The sequence below is a fragment of the Clinocottus analis genome, unplaced genomic scaffold, assembly GCF_023055335.1.
Source record: "Clinocottus analis isolate CAN_PGR_092001 unplaced genomic scaffold, fCliAna1.0.p SCAF_37, whole genome shotgun sequence".
NCBI classification, from domain to species: Eukaryota; Metazoa; Chordata; class Actinopteri; order Perciformes; family Cottidae; genus Clinocottus; species Clinocottus analis.
Window position 1 is genome coordinate 352,729 of NW_027176120.1, and position 18,076 is coordinate 370,804.

Consider the following 18,076-nt stretch of genomic DNA (forward strand, 5'->3'; position numbering starts at 1 on the left):
CTCGTCTATCTCTCTTCCTCTCTGCTTCTCTCTCTTCTCTCTCTCCCTCTTTCTCTCCTCATTCATACTCTCTCTCTCTCTCTGTCTCTGTCTCCCTCTCTCTCTCTCTCTCTCTCTCTCTCTCTCTCTCTCTCTCTCTCTCTCTCTCTTCATTTCCTCCTGTGTCTCTCTCTCTCTCTCTCTCTCTCTCTCTCTCTCTCTCTCTCTCTCTCTCTCTCTCTCTCTTCATTTCCTCCTGTCTCTCCTTCCTGTCTCTCTCTCTCTCAGCCTGGAGTTGGTCATTCATTTGCTTCATCTGTTTTTCATATTTTTTCTGTAGTTTCCTCTCCATTTCCTCTTTCGTTTTGCGTATTTGCTCTTCTTTCTCTTTCAGGGTGCGTTGTCTCTTCTCTTCGACAGCCCTCTCGGCCTCTTGGAACATCTCGTTGGTGTCGTGGCTTCCTGCGTTCCTCTGGACGACACCTCTGATCTTCTGCAGCAACTCAGCGGCCTGAGAGCTGCAGCTTGTTGTTGAAGACTTGGTGCTGACCGTGACATCTGTCCACAAGTCCCTGCAGCTCTGTGATACTCCGCTATTTATATTTAGAAAATACGAGTGCTACGTAAAGCTTCGGTTCTAACGAGCAATCTTTATTTGTTTATTATTTATTAACAGCAACGTTACATCAGTTTGACTGAAAGGTTAAGATTTATAATTTAAGATTTTAATTAAACTTTTACTTTAAACTACAGCTTTGTCTTGTATGTGTATATAAATATATAAGTATATATGTATAAAATACACATTTATAAAGACAATATATTTACAATTATTTGTGGATATAAATATATAAGTATATATTATAAAATACATATTTATAAAGACTCTCTCTTCATTCATATATTGGGTTTTGTTGATATTGCTTAATATCTCTTAATATTTCTTTAATCAGGGATCTGCATGTCATTTTATTTGTTGCATATACACCTAATAAATACCAAATTGTGTTTCAAGGCTTATCTTAGTTATCTTAGGTGTGTCAAAGTTAAACTGTTTAAGAAAGGGTTAAATACAATTACAACACAAGATAAAAGGACTAAATAAGAGGATCAGACCTTTTGATTCTGTTGGAGGCACCGCCAGTGAATTCACTTTTTAGAGTAAGAGCAACAGTTGTTTGTCTGCAATTTATCTGTCACGTTGTACTTCTGCTCTTTCAGGTGTCCAGTACATTATATATACAGTATTTTCCAGATAAATATGAAACTTGTGTGGAGAAAAGTTTTTCTCGATGACCACCTGCTGTACTGTACAGAAAGTCCCGTGTTTCATGTCATCTTAAACGTTGGCAGCACTTCTCAGAACAGCACGGAGCTGGACAGGTAAATGTGTCCAGGTGTAGAAACATTTGCTCGACTTTTTCAGAGTAGAGCGTTTATGCAGTTTTGTTAGGCACATTTTGATATATTCATTAAACGTATTTACAACAATGCTTTCAATATTTTACCAATGTCATATGTATATTTTTCTCGGATAAGAGTGTTGGTATATTTTTATGTCAGCGACAAATCAATTATCAGTCAGAGTAATTTGCTTTTAACACCATCAACTAAAGCCTGATGCATTGGAAGTGCACAAACCATCTCCGCGGCTCAGTGGGAGCTCTGATTAAACTTGTCTGCAGAAGTATGAATCATATTGTTATGTAATTAGGCCGTTCACAAAGATGTCGCGGCTGAAAGGTTCCGCGGCCTGCTCTCGGTCGCCATGCACCCTTTCGGTTTCTAATCTATTTTCTCAGCATAACGTGAGCTTATCTGAATGGAAACACACTGATAAACTACTATAAAACCATTTAAATGATGAATTAAACATGAAATAAATGCTCTGGTTCTGATAAATGATAAAGTTATGAGGAAAACCCAGAACGTGCTGGACGGCTGTATTGCTGATCGTACACCCACGTCGCTCACACTAATCATTACAAGAAGGTTTGTTTTTATTCCTGTTTTTATAGGATACAATTGGCCACAAAGTCTGATATTTCATTTCAGATCACAATGTCACAAAACAATGAAATCAAAGGAAATGAAAGAATTTCAGAGCAGATATGACGTCCCTTCATATGTCAATGTTGGTTTCAAATATGTGCAACATATAAATAGGTGGCCCGGTGTTGAGGTGGAAGTTGGAGATTTCAATGCTAACTTTTAGGTAAAGAGCGCCACCTGCTGCACTGGAGGATGTAGTTTACATTAGTCTGACTTCCACTTCCTCAGGTCACTGCCTGCTGTGAATAAAACTAAACAATCTGTAAAAGTGTGTTATTGTGCTGCATATGTGGCCTCCATGGATGACATGGACAGCTGACAAAACAGGACTTTTAAATGTAATGTGTGTTTTTTGTGTTGTGCGTCATCACTCACTTCAGTAATGGATCGGACTCACAACTGAGTTTGTGAATATAACGGCAACATCTAAACATTCATTATTTATTAGAAGCAGGGAACGAGAGAGCTTATTTGTGTGACGCATCGGAGCAATAATGCTGCACACATTTTACAATATGACATTATGTGCAGCGCTGACGCTTCAGGTATTGCATGAATGGATATCTTTGCTTTCACTGGGTCGGAAAAACAAAAAGCTGCTTCTTCCCACCGCATAGGCCTTTTATGTTTGGGAAGACAAAGCAGGTGAATCCCTCCCGGCTGCCTCAGTCGTGGGTAGAGTAAACCCTAAAAACATGGCTGATGTCATTAGTAATACATAGAACATTCAGAACGGCCTCTTCGTTTCATTCGCCGTCCTGTGGACAGGATCCGATGATTTATACTTATGAGGATAAAATGTATCTGGGGTCAGACCATCAGCACCAGAACACAATGGGAGAGCATTCATTCATAGTTCATTGTAAATACGTCCTCTCTCCCTGAGCCCGGTGTCCGTCCTCACTCGTCCTCACTCGTCCTCACTCGTCCTCACTCGTCCTGGTCCCCGTCCCGTCCTCCACGCTCAGCTTCTGCGCTGAAGGACCGGAGGAAGTTGGAGATCCTCGTGGTGTACGGGACGAAGTCTTCCCGGTAGACGATGACGGTTTTGCAGTGAGCCGTCTGGTGGACGACCTGGTTTGGATTTTCTGGCTCTTCAACTTCTTCTTTTTTTTTAACTAAAAGCAAAAGAGGGAGCAGTTATAGTGGACAGCGTGTCTACGCAAACACAGTGAATACCACACAGTGTGACAGTGTACATGTGTGTGAGTCATCGGTACTGGAAGCGTGTTCAAATGTTATTAAATTATTGTAGTCAACATTCAAGGCTTGACTAAACAATACATATAAATCAAAATCTAGATAAATAAAGTATGAAGCAAATGTATTGAAGCCCTTTAAAGTATGAATCTGTGAAGCAGCTATTGCTGGCGGACCAATGTGCAGTAAAAAAGTGCAATATTTCAACATACACATTGAAATACTGAAGAACCAAACACGTCATTGAAGGCCATGACATGAATAACGATACTCCTACTTGACAACACTAACTGCTGATTACAGCCAGGCAGGTCAACCTGGAGGTGGTGATACGCGTTCATGGTAACAATGAATAAAGAATGAAGCGAAGCTGCTCAGTGATAGAAAGATAATAATGAAGTCGATATGAACGCGGCGCCATAAGAAGGTCGGTGTCGCTCACCTGACGTGTCGTCATTACGACCAAAGTAACTGATGTAGGCGTAAGACCCGACCATGGTCCAGATACCGACGGCGTAGACGATCGACACCCGCTTGTTCCACTTCGTTACGTCTTTGAAATCCATGACAGCAGTCTGCTCGGCCGGACGGGTTTGTCTGTCTCCAGTGCGGACTGGGCGCCGCCATGACAGTCGACCCGGAAGTACAACGAGGAAACGAAAGCTTCCGGTCAGGATTTTATTAAAATTGTTAGTTTGACACTTTTGTCAAACTAATGTTGTTGTGCCTTATAGGCGCAAGATTATTTTATATATATATATATATATATATATATATATATATATATATATATATATATATATATATATATATATATATATATATATATATATATATATGAATAACAAGAAAAAAAATACAATAATAATAATACAAGAAAAAAATATACAAGAATATACAAGAGAAAAAGAATATATATCTATATATAATGTATATATATTTATTTCTTGCTCAAAACTAAAAGTCTCAAGTTGATATATAATATATATATATATATATATATATATATATATATATATATATATATATATATATATATATATAATACATATATAATATAATATATATTATATATACATATATATATATATATATATATATATATATATATATATATATATATATATATATATATATATATATACAGTATATATATTCTGAGTTTGATAACAAGTGAAATCTGTGTGTAACCTTTACAGAAATCCTAAAGGCTACAACTGTTTGTCTTAATCGTGTAGCCCAACACACATAAAACTATGCACACACTCCACACACTTCACACGCTATAGCATGTTTGTCCGGAATGACCAGCTCTGAATACCAGCTATGTGTATTTCCCTGTGGATGTTGATATTTTACAGTATTTACATTGCACATAGATCTAATAAAAGTCCTTAATTTTTACAATACAGGACCGTTAAAGCTTCACTACATAACATTCAGATCATGAATGTAGCCTCAATGATCATCTGTGTAATGACCTGGAGGAGTAATATCTACCTGAGAAGAGAATAAAGCCTCTCTCTTTGTGTCTGTTTTTATTACAGCTCCTCGTCTCTTTGCTCACATTGCGTGCCACATTGCATGCTAGTGCATGTGAGTAAGTCAAAAGTGTATTTATATTGCACTTTTCAGACAAAGGTCACAAAGTGCTCGTACTGGAGTCAGGAAAAAACATGTTAAAACCAGATTGACAATACCAGGGGCCAAACATGTCAACAGTTAAGAGACACATTAAAAGATGAAGCAGCAAAAAAAAAACCAATAAAATAAATGATGAAAATTAATAAATAAAAGCAGATTTTAAAAAAGCAGGTCATAGAGCGTGTGTTTAACCAAACAGTGTAAACGGGTTTGTCTTTAGTTGTTTTTTTAGAGGAGCAGAGCGACTGTGTGGGACGGACAGAAGGTTTAGCTGGTTGGACCTGAGGTTAGACCTGATGTTAGACCTGATGTTAGACCTGAGGTTAGACCTGAGGTTAGACCTGATGTTAGACCTGAGGTTAGACCTGAGGTTAGACCTGATGTTAGACCTGAGGTTAGACCTGAGGTTAGACCTGAGGTTGGACCTGAGGTTAGACCTGATGTTAGACCTGATGTTAGACCTGAGGTTAGACCTGAGGTTAGACCTGAGGTTAGACCTGATGTTAGACCTGAGGTTAGACCTGATGTTAGACCTGAGGTTAGACCTGAGGTTAGACCTGAGGTTAGACCTGATGTTAGACCTGAGGTTAGACCTGATGTTAGACCTGAGGTTAGACCTGAGGTTAGACTCAGCAGACTTGTTCTTTTAAGGTGTTTCATACTAAATGTGTTTCAGGTGCACAGCTGTTAGTAGCCACCTCCGGCTGCTCGCCTGAACAAGAGGATGAACGTGTGATTCACTCCAGAAATCATGTGCAGCTTTTGCTAAGACACAGTTAGACGTATCTTATCTTACCACAGTAGTTATTATTAATATATTATGAGTGATTGTTTCTTTTGTTTGCAATAGGAATGATGCGTCCACCACATTTCATCGATGTATTCATGCACTCGTGGTTTTCTGTTCTCCTCCTCCAGCTCCTGGAGGCCCTGAAGCGTGAAGCTGCAGCTCCGCCCCGTCAGCACGGACACATACCTGACTAATGGTGTTTCGCCCTGAGCTTCTGAATACCCCTCTCACTTCTCCCTGAACTACTTGTACTTTTAAAGACGTCTGAGGGTTAGAAAGCCATAAATATTCCAGCGATTACTTCACGGCGACAGAAGTCGTTGCATCGTTTGAAGGGTGAAGTGGTGAGTCGGTGGAAACAGACGTTAGCGTAAGAGGCAGAGTGAACAAGAACATGCTGCTGTGTTGTTTCTGGATCGCCGTTACATCAACAGACACATCAAACCTGTCACTGAGGAATTCACACGACAGACAATCTAATCTCTCTGGATTCAGACTGGATCACACTCAGTATCACAGCTCCATCCCGGGGTTGGGTCGGTAGTTCAAGATGGTTTCTTGGCTTTTGATAATGATATTTAATGACTTTATATATCATTAATGTTTATGTGGAGTGACTTTTGTACTAGACTCCATGTGGACCAATAAAAAAGATGTATGGGCTCTAAGAAGGAGCCTCACTTTCAAAACACTGCTGCTAGAGATGCAAAATGTGAATTTAAACAACATAACAGCTACATGAAAATAAGTGGAATAAATAAATGGAAATAAATTCCTGTTGAGTGACAGTGACAGTATGATCATCCAGTGTGTGACATCATCATCATCATGCATGCATATGGTCCAATGCCATTTGACCCTACTAATAATGAAACACTCTCTTTATGCAGTAATTATGGATGTCTTTGTCTTTGTTAGACATTTCTCATCCTCAATGGGCCCAAAGTTTATACAGTTTGTACAAATCAATTCAAATGTTACGGTTCCCTGAATAATATGAGACATCTTTGAAGATTATGATGCCGAGTATTCATCCAGAGCAGTCACAACAATGTGAGAACCTCTCGACACCATCTGGCGTGTTTACTTCCTCCAGTTGAGTTATTGTTGTTCCCTCTGCTGCTTGAACTCTCTTTGTCTACGTGCACCAGATCATATGAGAGGGATTTTATTCTTTTTTCAGCCGCTTGAAGTTGTGTACATGTGAACCTTCTCAGCTTAACGCAAATACACGTGAGAGTGTCGGTGCTGGTGGGCGAGTCAGGCCTCGCTGCCACTGTAAAGCTAGAAGCATGTAAACAAAGCCATGACATCACATTGCCCTCCAGCAGAGATGGATTTGTGGCTGTTTACCGCTCATATTCAATAAGATGAACCATGATCTACACTTCCTCTATATGAGCAGGAATCGTTTTGTCCACACTTCAGATGTTTTCACTTGTCCTTTACAACAATGCTTTTGTTTTCAGAGTCACCTTCTTTTCATGAGACTCACAAAGCCCTGAGCTTCAGTCTCCACACATGAAACGAGCGTGGAGAAAAGAAAGAACCGTAACCATCGATGGAGTCCTGCGACACGCTCTCCCCGCCCGTCTTCCAGGCTTCAGAGAGCCCGGGGCTGCTGTCCAAACACAGGGCCTGTCAGGGGCCCGTCCCACTGTGTCGGGACTTGTCGACTGAAGCTACGAGTCAGACGCATGCAGGTCGGCGGCGCTGCGCGGCGTATTCATTCAGCACCTGGACTTTACCACTGAGATGTGCTGAGCGGGACGACTCCTCTGTCTTCTCTGCTGGGATTTCTTCTGAACAAATGATCTAAAAGGTAAGAAAACTCACGACCGCTCTGTTCAGTGAAGTGAAACCTGAGGTCAGCACCTCAAAGTAATCACACGAGTCACAGCAGCCGTAATCGCTGTGAAAACTGTAATGACGATAATGACTTCAGCTTGTATGTCCCGAGTCTCTTTAACTTTAAAAATGTCTTTTAAAGATTAGATTAGCTTTATTGATCTATCAAATAGCAAGAAATAATAAAAGGCACAATGCATGACATAGTACATTCAGACACACGTAATAACATTTAGGAAGTGGCAGTGTGTGATTACATCACACAACAACAAAAAGCACTTGAGTGAATTAAGTTTTGGGTAAAGTGTTTGCAGATAGAAGCAGGAAGTACAGTTATTGCTTTTAGATTAGCAAAAACACAAAATGTGTGAAAGGGATGAAAAAAACAATCATGCAAAACTCATCAACAGACACTGAGCTCACGGCTTCACTCCCGTTTCCAGCTCGATGCCCATCAAGTCAGATGAAGTTCATGTTTCCATGAAGACCCAGCTCCTTCTGGCAAACTAGTGTGACAACACAGAGCGCAACAACAAGTCAATAAGGCCAGTAAGACGCTGTGTCCGGCATGTCAATCTAAAAAGGCATTGACCCTCTCGCCAAGCTCCTCCCCTTGAGTGCAGATTATCCAATCACAGCGCGTCCCGCTCCGACCAGCAGCTCTGCTCCACCGAGCCGCCGCTGCAGGCCGCAGCTCTTCAAGGTCATCGTCCTGCGACAGCGACACTCGTTGAAGAGGTTGAAGGGGATGCGTGTTTCTAGTGGCGCTAACGTTAGCAGCGTACGCTAATGTTAGCGCCGCTATGCTAGATGTCGTTTGTTTCTTTCCAAATGCGACCATGTTTCCTCAGGGAGTGCAGCTCGTGACAGTGTGGTCCTCATGGTGTTTGTAGTAAGGGCAAAAATGTACTTTGGGCAAGTACCTGACCTACTGACCTTCTGACCTGCCGGTGGAAACAAATACACAAATATAGCGTTGAACCCGCCATGTGTATGTTCAGTTATGTCACGCGGTGCCACCTTGTTCTCAGTGAGTTTGACTGTTAGTCGTCCCAGATGTGAGAGCAACACATCAAGTCCTTTTAATGTTCATTTACAATGCAAATAGGATTTTGAAGCAAAATCAACTCATAATCTCGCTCATGTTTTACAAAACCACCATGAGAAAATGAACCAAATATCTTATTATTCCATGTTCAGGTCTCTAAAGCGAGACTCTGTCACAGCTGGTGAGATAATCTGGATGCTAAACTGTAGTGGACACCAGTGATAAAGTCTTCTAACCGTAGCTAACGTTAGCCACCGCGAGCTACTGGACCAGTCGGCACCACAACGGTGTCTGATAATGCTGATGAATTTAAAATGGTATCGTCCTCTCAGTGAAGGCCGCAACTCCAACCACAAGGAACAACTAACTGGACTAAAAGAAACACAAACTGCACACAGACCACACCAGTTTTCACAGGATTCACTGTGAATGTTACTGACAAAAGTCTTTAATCCCAGAGAGACAGACCTGGAGGCGTCTGTAGCTTCTGTGACATGTGACATGTGACTCGCTGAAACAGGACATTAGTATTAAATATGAAGCAGTAGCTCTGCAGAGTCTCGTCTCCGTCATGTAACTGTTGTTGCTCGAGGAGTCGGTTGCTGGTCAGTGAGCTGTACGCCTCTGCTCCGACCGCTTCAGGTCACTTCTAGTTCCTGACTGCTGAGCAGAGGTTTATATTCCTCACCTGTCCACGCCTTCGAGGTCCTTTTTGTTGAAGGCAGCGACACATCCATCAAGTGAGCACAGAGCTACGCCCTTTCTATACAGCTGCATCCGGCCTGCACATCAAACGATGCTATAGAGCTGCTTCCACAGGAGCACGGCGACAAAGGAACCAAATACGACCACACAAAACAAGTGTGTGTGTGTGTGTGTGTGTGTGTGTGTGTGTGTGTGTGACGCCTCAGGCGTTGGTAACTTTCCAGCTCTTCTTTCTCTTCTTTCACACAGTATAAAAGTACCTTTTCCCTCAGAAAAACAGTGTGTTGTGTTTTCTCGGCAGCGGCGGCTGCTGATGGACAATCGAACCGCAGCCACGACTGTCCGCTCTGCTGGAGGAGGAAGTGGCAGAGGTGAGATCTCAAAAGGTGGTGGTCTTTACCTCTTCACCTCAGGTCAGAGAGTCAGAGTTTATCTGCAGGAGGATCGAGTCACAGCGACGCTGTGAAACTGACTCTTCAAGTAGTTCTCTACTCGGCCGACATCTTAATCACTTTGCATGCATATTTAGATTGTTTTCTTGCATAATAAACGGTAGATTGTGAAGTTAAATCTTAATTTCTTTCATAATAACTGACTAAATGGTGTTATTACTTTTCATCCATCCCGGGGAGTTTTGATTTGTACCTCTGCAGCTGTTCATGACACACGAAGCCAACACACAGAGAGCTGCAGGACGTCATCAACAGCAAATAGGGATTCTTTACAGAGTTCAGTCGGCTCATTTAAACACTTTTTTAAGACACTTAACAACTTCTAAACTCACTGAGGGGCCTTTGCAGAGACAAAAACACATTTACATGCGTCAGCTCACAGCTACCAGCACACATCCTGTTCTTGTTCCGTGTGGGACTTGAACCCAGCGGGTCAGAGCCCAGACACATTCAGCTCCTCGTCTTGTTTGTGTGATAAAACCAACTGTACGCTGCTTTCCCAGCACCAACAAAGTGAAGGGAGAACAAGACTAAGCTGCAAGGAGAGCGAGTATTGATATTAGGACAACTGCAGATGAATGCTAGTGCGCCTCTGTCTCTCCAGGAGGGTTTTGAACATTTTGAATGCCCGTGTTACTTACAGCCTGTGTTGCTGCCCCCTGCTGGACAGAGAGATCCTCCAATGCAACGTTAAAGGACATTGGGGGAGAATTGAACATGCTATTCCCGTATGTTCCCCCTAGAGGAAGCTAGAGGCCGCCAAGCCTCCAGATGTTTTTTATGAGACAAGGAAGGTCTTTGCCCTGGGCAGCACCAGGAACTATGTTCTATAGCTGTCATAAATCCATCTCATACAGGTGGAAGGATTCCTGGAGCATGAGGCATGTTCAGGCATACTACCAGGTACGAACAGATATTCACAGTAAAGGTCAAATGTAAATGCTGCCAGTGCAGTCTTGTAGTTAAAAAAATGGATTCAGGCAATTAGTTATACGCCATCGTCAGCGTCTCTGGGATGTGTCATCTGAGTATTTGATGAGAGTTCTGATATCTGCTGTTAAAGATGAGGGGAACAACAATGACCTTTAGCAAAGCATGTGATGAATGGTCAGTGCGGTGGTGAATCTTCTTCTCTTGCTTCAGGGGAGGTTTTTCTGAGTGCAGGAGGGTCAGGTGGGAGAGCTGCACCAGGAGGCTCGAGCAGCACAGTTATGTTCACGTCCAGCAGCTCGTCTGGACCGGCAGGCCTCAGCATCTCACCGCTGGGAGCCTCCTCTGCTGAGTCCTCCGGTGGAGGGAGGTCAGCAGCAGGAGGAGGAGGAGTAGGAGGAGGAAGAGGAGGGTCCTCCAGCGTGTCCTCCAGCGTGTCCTCCAGCGTGTCCTCCGGTGGAGGGAGGTCAGCAGCCTCGGGGGGCTCAGGGGTCATGTTCAGGGCCGCCGGAGGAGGAGGAGGAGGAGGAGGGTCCTCCAGCGTGTCCTCCGGCATGACCTCCAACGTGTCCTCCGGTATGTCCTCCAGCGTGACCTCTGGTGTCACAAGCAGTGTCAGAGAAGGAAAAGGGGATGGAGGTCTCGGTGCGGTGACGGTCTCATCGGTGACCAGGACCAGCTACGGCCCGGGAGGATCCGGGGAAGCGAAGAGAGGAGCGTCCTCCGCCGTCGCTCATTCACCTGCTCCAAAAGAGAGGAAGAGCATGAGCACCAGCATGAGCACCAGCATGAGCACCAGCATGAGCACCAGCATGAGCACCAGCATGGCGGCAGCTCACTCGGATGTCTTTTACGGTGAGTCGGAGGTCAGAGGTCAAGTCGTTCACGGCAAACTGAAAGCCGATCTGATCGTTCCTTTGTCACCACGTTTCAGAGAGTTCCAGCACGAACTCCTCTCCAGAGTCCAACAGGAAGCAGTACGGTAAGGGTTTCACCTGAAGCTCAGATTATAATCTGGAAGGAGCCACATACATTCAAACTGACAACGATTTTGTGTTTTCTTTACTTTTCTTTCAGGCTCTTCAAGCGCAGCTTCCAGTAGTGCCATCAGAGGGAGAACCCAGAGCAGAGGTAGGCCGGCTGCTGTCACATGATCCATGCATATCAATACAGGTGTGACCTGTACTGTGCATGTCACCAAAGTCCTGCTCAATGTACACGTGTTGTGCTTCGTGTAGAGAGTGAGATCAGAGCCCGGCTGCAGAGCGCCTCCCCCCCGGCCAGCTGTGAGTAGCATGCATACCCATATGACCTCTAGAGAACGAGGTCACGATGTCGCGGCGGCATCACGACAAACAGCCGGTTTGTTGACTGTTGACCTTTTTGTCGGTCGCGTCGACTGACAGCGTTGCGTGAGCGCTGACGTTGAAGCTCTGCTGTGCAGGGACGGAGCTGGGCGACGTGAAGCGGCTGCTGAGAGGAAACAGCTCCGCCGCCACCGGCCCCGTGCCGACCCCCGACAACACGCTGCCCATCCCCAGGAAGGCCAGCGTGGCCAGCAAGGCCATGTCGGAGAGCTGCAACGCAGGTGCAACACACACACACACACACACACACACACACACGTATCCACACCCATTACCTGTGATGTTGTTCACACACACCTTCTGTCTTCCCTGCTAGACCACTACGGCAGCGTTTGGTCCGGCGCCATGAGCAGCAGCTACAGTTACAACACCAACCACCTGTCCTCCTCATCCTCCTCTTCCTCCAGCGCTCTCCCGGCAGGTCGGTCGTGTACGGCGAGCAGCAACCTGAGGCCACAGGAGCCGTTGTGTCTGACGGACACGTTAACCCCATAAAACAGTTTTGAGATTTGGGTGAACAGACCCTTTAAAGCCAAAGGGTCCACTTGGTAACCAGCTTCAACAGCAGAACTAGATGAAGCATCCAGGTGGAGGCTCATGTACCTCCACCTGGATGAGACGGTAGTTAGTTATTGAAGGTAAATGAGGTCTGCTAATAAAAGTAGAGACAAGTAGAGACACTGAGAGACACTGAGAGACAAGTAGAGACACTGAGGGACAAGTAGAGACACTGAGAGACAAGTAGAGACACTGAGAGACAAGTAGAGACACTGAGAGACACTGAGAGACAAGTAGAGACATTGAGAGACAAGTAGAGACACTGAGAGACACTGAGAGACAAGTAGAGACACTGAGAGACAAGTAGAGACACTGAGAGACACTGAGAGACAAGTAGAGACACTGAGGGACAAGTAGAGACACTGAGAGACAAGTAGAGACACTGAGAGACACTGAGAGACAAGTAGAGACATTGAGAGACAAGTAGAGACAGGTAGAGACACTGAGAGACACTGAGAGAGAGGTAGAGACACTGAGGGACAGGTAGAGACACTGAGAGACAGGTAGAGACACTGAGAGACAGGTAGAGACACTGAGGGACAGGTAGAGACACTGAGAGACAGGTAGAGAGATTGAGAGACAAGTAGAGACAGGTAGAGACACTGAGAGACACTGAGAGACAGGTAGAGACACTGAGGGACAAGTAGAGACACTGAGGGACAGGTAGAGACACTGAGAGACAGGTAGAGAGATTGAGGGACGTCTGACTTGTAGGACTTGATGTTTTAGTTAGTTTAGCTTCTCTTAGCCGGCTCTGACAGATGGACGTCTGTGCTCTGTTGTTGCTGTGCAGGTGTTCAGAACAACCTGACACTCGGCTCCTCCTCCATGAGCGCTGGACCGTCTGCTGGCAGCACAGGTGATCCTCTTCCTGTCGCGTCCCCACTGTGATGTCACGTCCTTCTCCTTTGGCACTGGCAGGAGATAATATGTGGTCTCTCTCTCCCCGTCTCAGGTCCTGTGTACGGCGTTCAGAATAACCTGGCCGGCTCCGGTCCGATGGTCCTCTCTCCTGCTGGAACCAACTCACAAATAGGTGCTGACGCTAAGAACACAACGTATGGTAGCGTCATGCTACTGCGGCCGCATTGCAAAGGAAAAGATTCAAGCCGTCAGTTTCAAAGAGGAAACAGAGGCAGTGTGGTTTCCTTTAGCAACCCGTCTAAACGAGCTTGTCTCCTCACAGGTTACGGTGTGCAGAAAAACATGTCCGGCACCGGGATCTGCACCACTGCAGGTGAGCTGCTGACACACGGTTTGGTGCAGGGACACACATGTCATATGTCACATGACACACGGCTCCATCACGAGGACGTGGCAGTTGTTCACAGCCGGTTTCTGGTGTCTCGCAGCGAGACCCGGCAGTCCCGCCGGTGACGACGCCTCGGCCAGAGACTTCAAGTTTGTGCTGATAGAGAAGGAGAACGTTCCCGTCAAGAAGGAGACAGAGCGGCTGGTGATGACCAAAGACACGGGGAAGCTGTTCCTCTCTGCTCCGCCTGCTCAGGCCTCTGGTGAGACCACCAAGTACTGCTGCTCCGGACCACCGACACGCCGACCCTGACACGCTGACCCTGACACGCTGACACGCTGACCCTGACACGCTGACCCTGACACGCTGACACGCTGACCCTGACACGCTGACACGCTGACACGCTGACCCCGACACGCTGACCCCGACACGCCGACCCCGACCCGACAACCCCGACACGCTGACACGCTGACCCCGACACGCTGACCCCAACACGCCGACCCCGACACGCTGACCCCAACACGCCGACACGGACACGCCGACAAGTTGTCACCGACACGCTGACCCCGACACGCCGACCCCGACACGATGACACGGACACGCTGACACGTAATCACCGACACGCCGACCCCGACACGCCGACCCCAACAGCGACACGCCAACAGCGACACGCCGACACCAACACGCTGACCCCGACACGCCGACCCCGACACGCCGACCCCAACAGCGACACGCCGACCCCGACACACCAACACGCTGACCCCGACACGCTGACCCCGACACGCTGACCCCACCGCCTCGGCCGCCTTCACGGTCACTGACGCTCCAAAAGGATGAGTCCTCCGTTCGACCCGTGTTGTCTCGTGTGTCTTGCAGCTTCCTCCTCTGGAGACTCTCTGAAGAGAGAGAAGCAGTTTTCATCCAGCAGAGTGGAGGCAGGAACGGACGCTCAATGTAGGCCGAGATACACACAACCAAACGTCAGATTCATCACATACATCTTCTAGTTCAGTGTGTAATTATTTGCTGTTTTCTTTACAGCTGCAACCCTAAAAGTTGCCACAAAAGATAAAGCCACCTATGCAGGTACTGTACATGGTCTTTTCCCCTTCAACTAAACTCTGTTGTACACAGTCAGAAACTAGATTTGCAACAGAATTGCTGAAATATGTGTTATAAGAATCCAAAAGTGTCAGCTGGATGATTTCCATGTCATTAAATGTCCGTTAAGTGTCCGTCCATCATGAGGAGGTGACCCTCTTTGTTTCTCAGAGATCGGGAGAGCGGAGTCGCCCTTCAGCTTCTGCTCCTGCTGCAGCTGGTGGAAGTGGCTGCTCGGCCTGCTGCTCGCCCTGCTGCTGCTGCTCGGCCTCCTCTTTGGACTCATCGCTTTGGGCAAGCTGTGCATTCCCCAGCAGCGTGTTATTCAACCTCCCACAATGCTCGCTGAGGCTCATCGTCTCTCTCTCTGGCCTCGCAGGCGAGGAGGTGAAGCGGCTGAAGAACCGCGTTGACGCTCTGGAGGCCGTCACCGGCACCGCCGCGTCGGCGAGGTCCAGCCGGCTGTCGGCCTCCTCCGGCATCAACATCGTCGACCCGCTGGACCAGCCGTACGTCGGCAGCAGCTCCTCCGGGTCCACCCTGACCCGCTCCGGCAACGGCATCGACCCGGGCGCCGCTGGGCCCGCGGGAGCTGCGGCCAGCGGACCGGGGCCGGACGGCGCCGCCCTGCAGAGAGCCGTGCAGCAGCTGGTCAGAGCTGAACTCCGCTCGGACGCTGTGAGAGGTGCGACACACGGACGAGTTGCCTTCACACGGCTCTTAAATCCACACAGTCGTCTTCAACGCTGACGTTTGATCATCCCTCTGCCACCAGATTCACTCGCATACTCGCTGAAGGGGGAGAGAGGAGAACCAGGACCTCAAGGCATGTTTGCACAAATCATTTGGAAGTTGATATGTTCGTGATATCCTCCCTAATATGTTTGTGATATCCTCCCTTGCTGTTTCTTTACAGGGGATCCGGGGCGTCTTGGACAAAAAGGTGAGGAGCGGTCCTACGTACGTGTTCAAAATGTGATGGTGTCAGACCAGCACAGGTGTAACGGCTGTGAATCGCTCTTTTGCAGGCGAGAGCGGGTTTCCCGGCCTGCCAGGTGAGCCTGAGGACACCATGTGTCGTGGCTGTTTCCTTCCCACGCAGCTGACAAACTCACTGCCGGTTTCCCTCTTCTGTCTTCAGGCCCGCCCGGGCAGCCGGGACACCCGGGGTCGGATGGACCGAGAGGACCGAAGGGAAGTGAAGGTAGCGTTGAGTTCACGTCCTCAGCTTTGTTCTTTTGAGGAGTGGGAAAGAGAGAGCGAGTGAGTCCCTCCTCCCTCTGTGAGCAGGTGAACCAGGCTCCGGGGGGCCAGCGGGTCAGAGGGGCCGGGACGGGCCGATGGGCCCCCGTGGAGAGGCCGGACCACCGGGCTTTGGAGAGAAAGGAGACAAAGGTAGGGGATGTTTGTAGGGAACTGGGAACCACGGGGAGCCGGACTCAAACGCAGACTCACGGCGAGGTAGTCGGGTTCAAAACACTTCAAGCCGGGTTTGGCACACAGGAATCAGTCCAGCCAGGCGGAGGCATCCAGACCGGCAGGTAGAAACAGGTCCAAACACGGGAACAGCACTCTGGGTAGCTGGTAGAACGCTGAGAGACAAAATGACTCAGAACAAGACGTTGACTCAGACTGAACACAGACTGGACCCAGACTGGACCCAGACTGGGCCCAGACTGGGCCCAGACTAAACACAGACTAAACACAGACTGGACACAGACTGGACACAGACTAAACACAGACTGGACCCAGACTGGGCCCAGACTGGACCCAGACTGGGCCCAGACTGGACCCAGACTAAACACAGACTAAACACAGACTGGACACAGACTAAACACAGACTGGACCCAGACTGGGCCCAGACTGGACCCAGACTGGGCCCAGACTGGACCCAGACTAAACACAGACTAAACACAGACTGGACCCAGACTGGACCCAGACTGGACCCAGACTAAACACAGACTAAACACAGACTGGACACAGACTTAACACAGACTGGACCCAGACTGGACACAGGGAAACGAGGCACAGGTGGAAACAACGAGGGCGGGGCTTGCAATCACAGAGGAGGGCGGAGCCTGAACCCAGCGACAAGGTGAGTGACAGAAACAGAAACAAACAGGGACAACGAAGCTACCTGGTAGGTCTGGCCGCTACGTCTTCATGTTGAAGCGTAGACATTCACTGAGTGTTCACACTGTGACTTGAAACCTGGTTTGACAGGATCTCAAGGGGAGGCCGGACATCCAGGTGCTGCTGGTGCTGCTGGTGCTGTGGGCCCGAAAGGTGAGCTCAAAGGTCAAAGGTCACGGAGGAGTTACAGGCCACATCTGATCAGTCCTCAAAGACCACATCAGTGTTTACGTATGTTAGGGGTTCCCCTCCGGTAAAGACTCATGCGTTACTGTTTGTGTGTTGTTTCCTGTTGTGTAGTCGTGTGTTAACCTGTAATCATTTGTTTGCAGGAGCTCAAGGTCCAAACGGTTTCCAGGGAGAAGCAGGAGCACCAGGAGCAAAAGGTACCAACGAGGGTTCATCTCCTTTTCACATTGTTCTTCTTTTCACTTTTTACATATTGTGATGTATCAGTGATATATAATGTTATGTATTAGTGAGATATAATATCACATACTAGTGGTTAAAGTACAAACATCCTCCAGTGTAATATTCATCCACTATCGCAAAGTTGAAACATTAACAAGTTTTGGGGTATTTGGAGGAAAACTGGTATTTTCCAAGTCGGGTCACATTTGCCCCAATGTGAGAGACTAGTTAACATGAAATATAGTTAGATAGGTAGTTGGTTAGTTAGTTGGTTAGTTGGTTAGTTTCCTTACATCCCCCCGTTAACGCTCGGCACGGCTAACAACAATCTCTGTCTGATTTCATGATATTTCACTTTATTGGTAAAATGTGTTATTTTTGAAGAAAATGTGGGAAAAATATCTTTACCATCAATGGACATGAAGTGTAGCATGAATAGTGAACATAGAATAACTCATAAACTGGAATAAAGAGTCAAAACAAAACTATGAATGTGGAACAAATAGTGACGAGAAGCTAAAGTACAAAATATTATGAGAGGGTTAAGCAGCGAGATTAATACGCTCATTGCAGTAAGAAGCAATAATATTAACGATGTCATAACTT

At 46.8% G+C, this 18,076-nt stretch overlaps 2 protein-coding genes across 2 annotated transcripts in view; one reads left to right on the top strand and one right to left on the bottom strand.

Annotated features, from left to right (window-relative positions):
- Nucleotides 1-2,510: 2,510 nt before the first annotated feature.
- LOC137799628 (small integral membrane protein 26-like) lies at nucleotides 2,511-3,857 on the bottom strand. The gene is made up of 2 exons (XM_068596444.1): nucleotides 3,674-3,857; nucleotides 2,511-3,149 (listed from the first exon to the last, which is right to left on the bottom strand). The coding sequence occupies exons 1-2, from the start codon at nucleotides 3,795-3,797 to the stop codon at nucleotides 2,962-2,964; spliced, it is 312 nt and encodes a 103-aa protein (XP_068452545.1). The 5' UTR covers nucleotides 3,798-3,857; the 3' UTR covers nucleotides 2,511-2,961.
- A 3,369-nt stretch (nucleotides 3,858-7,226) lies between these two features.
- Nucleotides 7,227-18,076, top strand: part of LOC137799606 (collagen alpha-1(XVII) chain-like) — a 23,401-nt gene continuing 12,551 nt past the window's right edge. Inside the window, 23 exon segments of the mRNA XM_068596420.1 lie at nucleotides 7,227-7,368; nucleotides 10,862-10,949; nucleotides 11,019-11,503; nucleotides 11,583-11,630; nucleotides 11,726-11,779; nucleotides 11,887-11,934; nucleotides 12,093-12,236; nucleotides 12,332-12,436; nucleotides 13,367-13,432; nucleotides 13,529-13,609; nucleotides 13,760-13,810; nucleotides 13,926-14,087; nucleotides 14,702-14,779; nucleotides 14,867-14,911; nucleotides 15,098-15,220; nucleotides 15,306-15,611; nucleotides 15,702-15,752; nucleotides 15,843-15,869; nucleotides 15,955-15,981; nucleotides 16,068-16,130; nucleotides 16,217-16,321; nucleotides 17,159-17,242; nucleotides 17,392-17,445. Coding sequence (XP_068452521.1) covers nucleotides 7,227-7,368; nucleotides 10,862-10,949; nucleotides 11,019-11,503; nucleotides 11,583-11,630; nucleotides 11,726-11,779; nucleotides 11,887-11,934; nucleotides 12,093-12,236; nucleotides 12,332-12,436; nucleotides 13,367-13,432; nucleotides 13,529-13,609; nucleotides 13,760-13,810; nucleotides 13,926-14,087; nucleotides 14,702-14,779; nucleotides 14,867-14,911; nucleotides 15,098-15,220; nucleotides 15,306-15,611; nucleotides 15,702-15,752; nucleotides 15,843-15,869; nucleotides 15,955-15,981; nucleotides 16,068-16,130; nucleotides 16,217-16,321; nucleotides 17,159-17,242; nucleotides 17,392-17,445 — 2,437 coding nt within the window.

Excerpts from the sequence above, each read along its gene's own strand:
- LOC137799628 (XM_068596444.1), bottom strand. The coding sequence starts at position 3,797 with ATGGATTTCAAAGACGTAACGAAGTGGAACAAGCGGGTGTCGATCGTC. Across the intron at positions 3,150-3,673 it reads TCGTAATGACGACACGTCAG|TTAAAAAAAAAGAAGAAGTT; the intron begins GTGAGCGACACC and ends TTTTGCTTTTAG.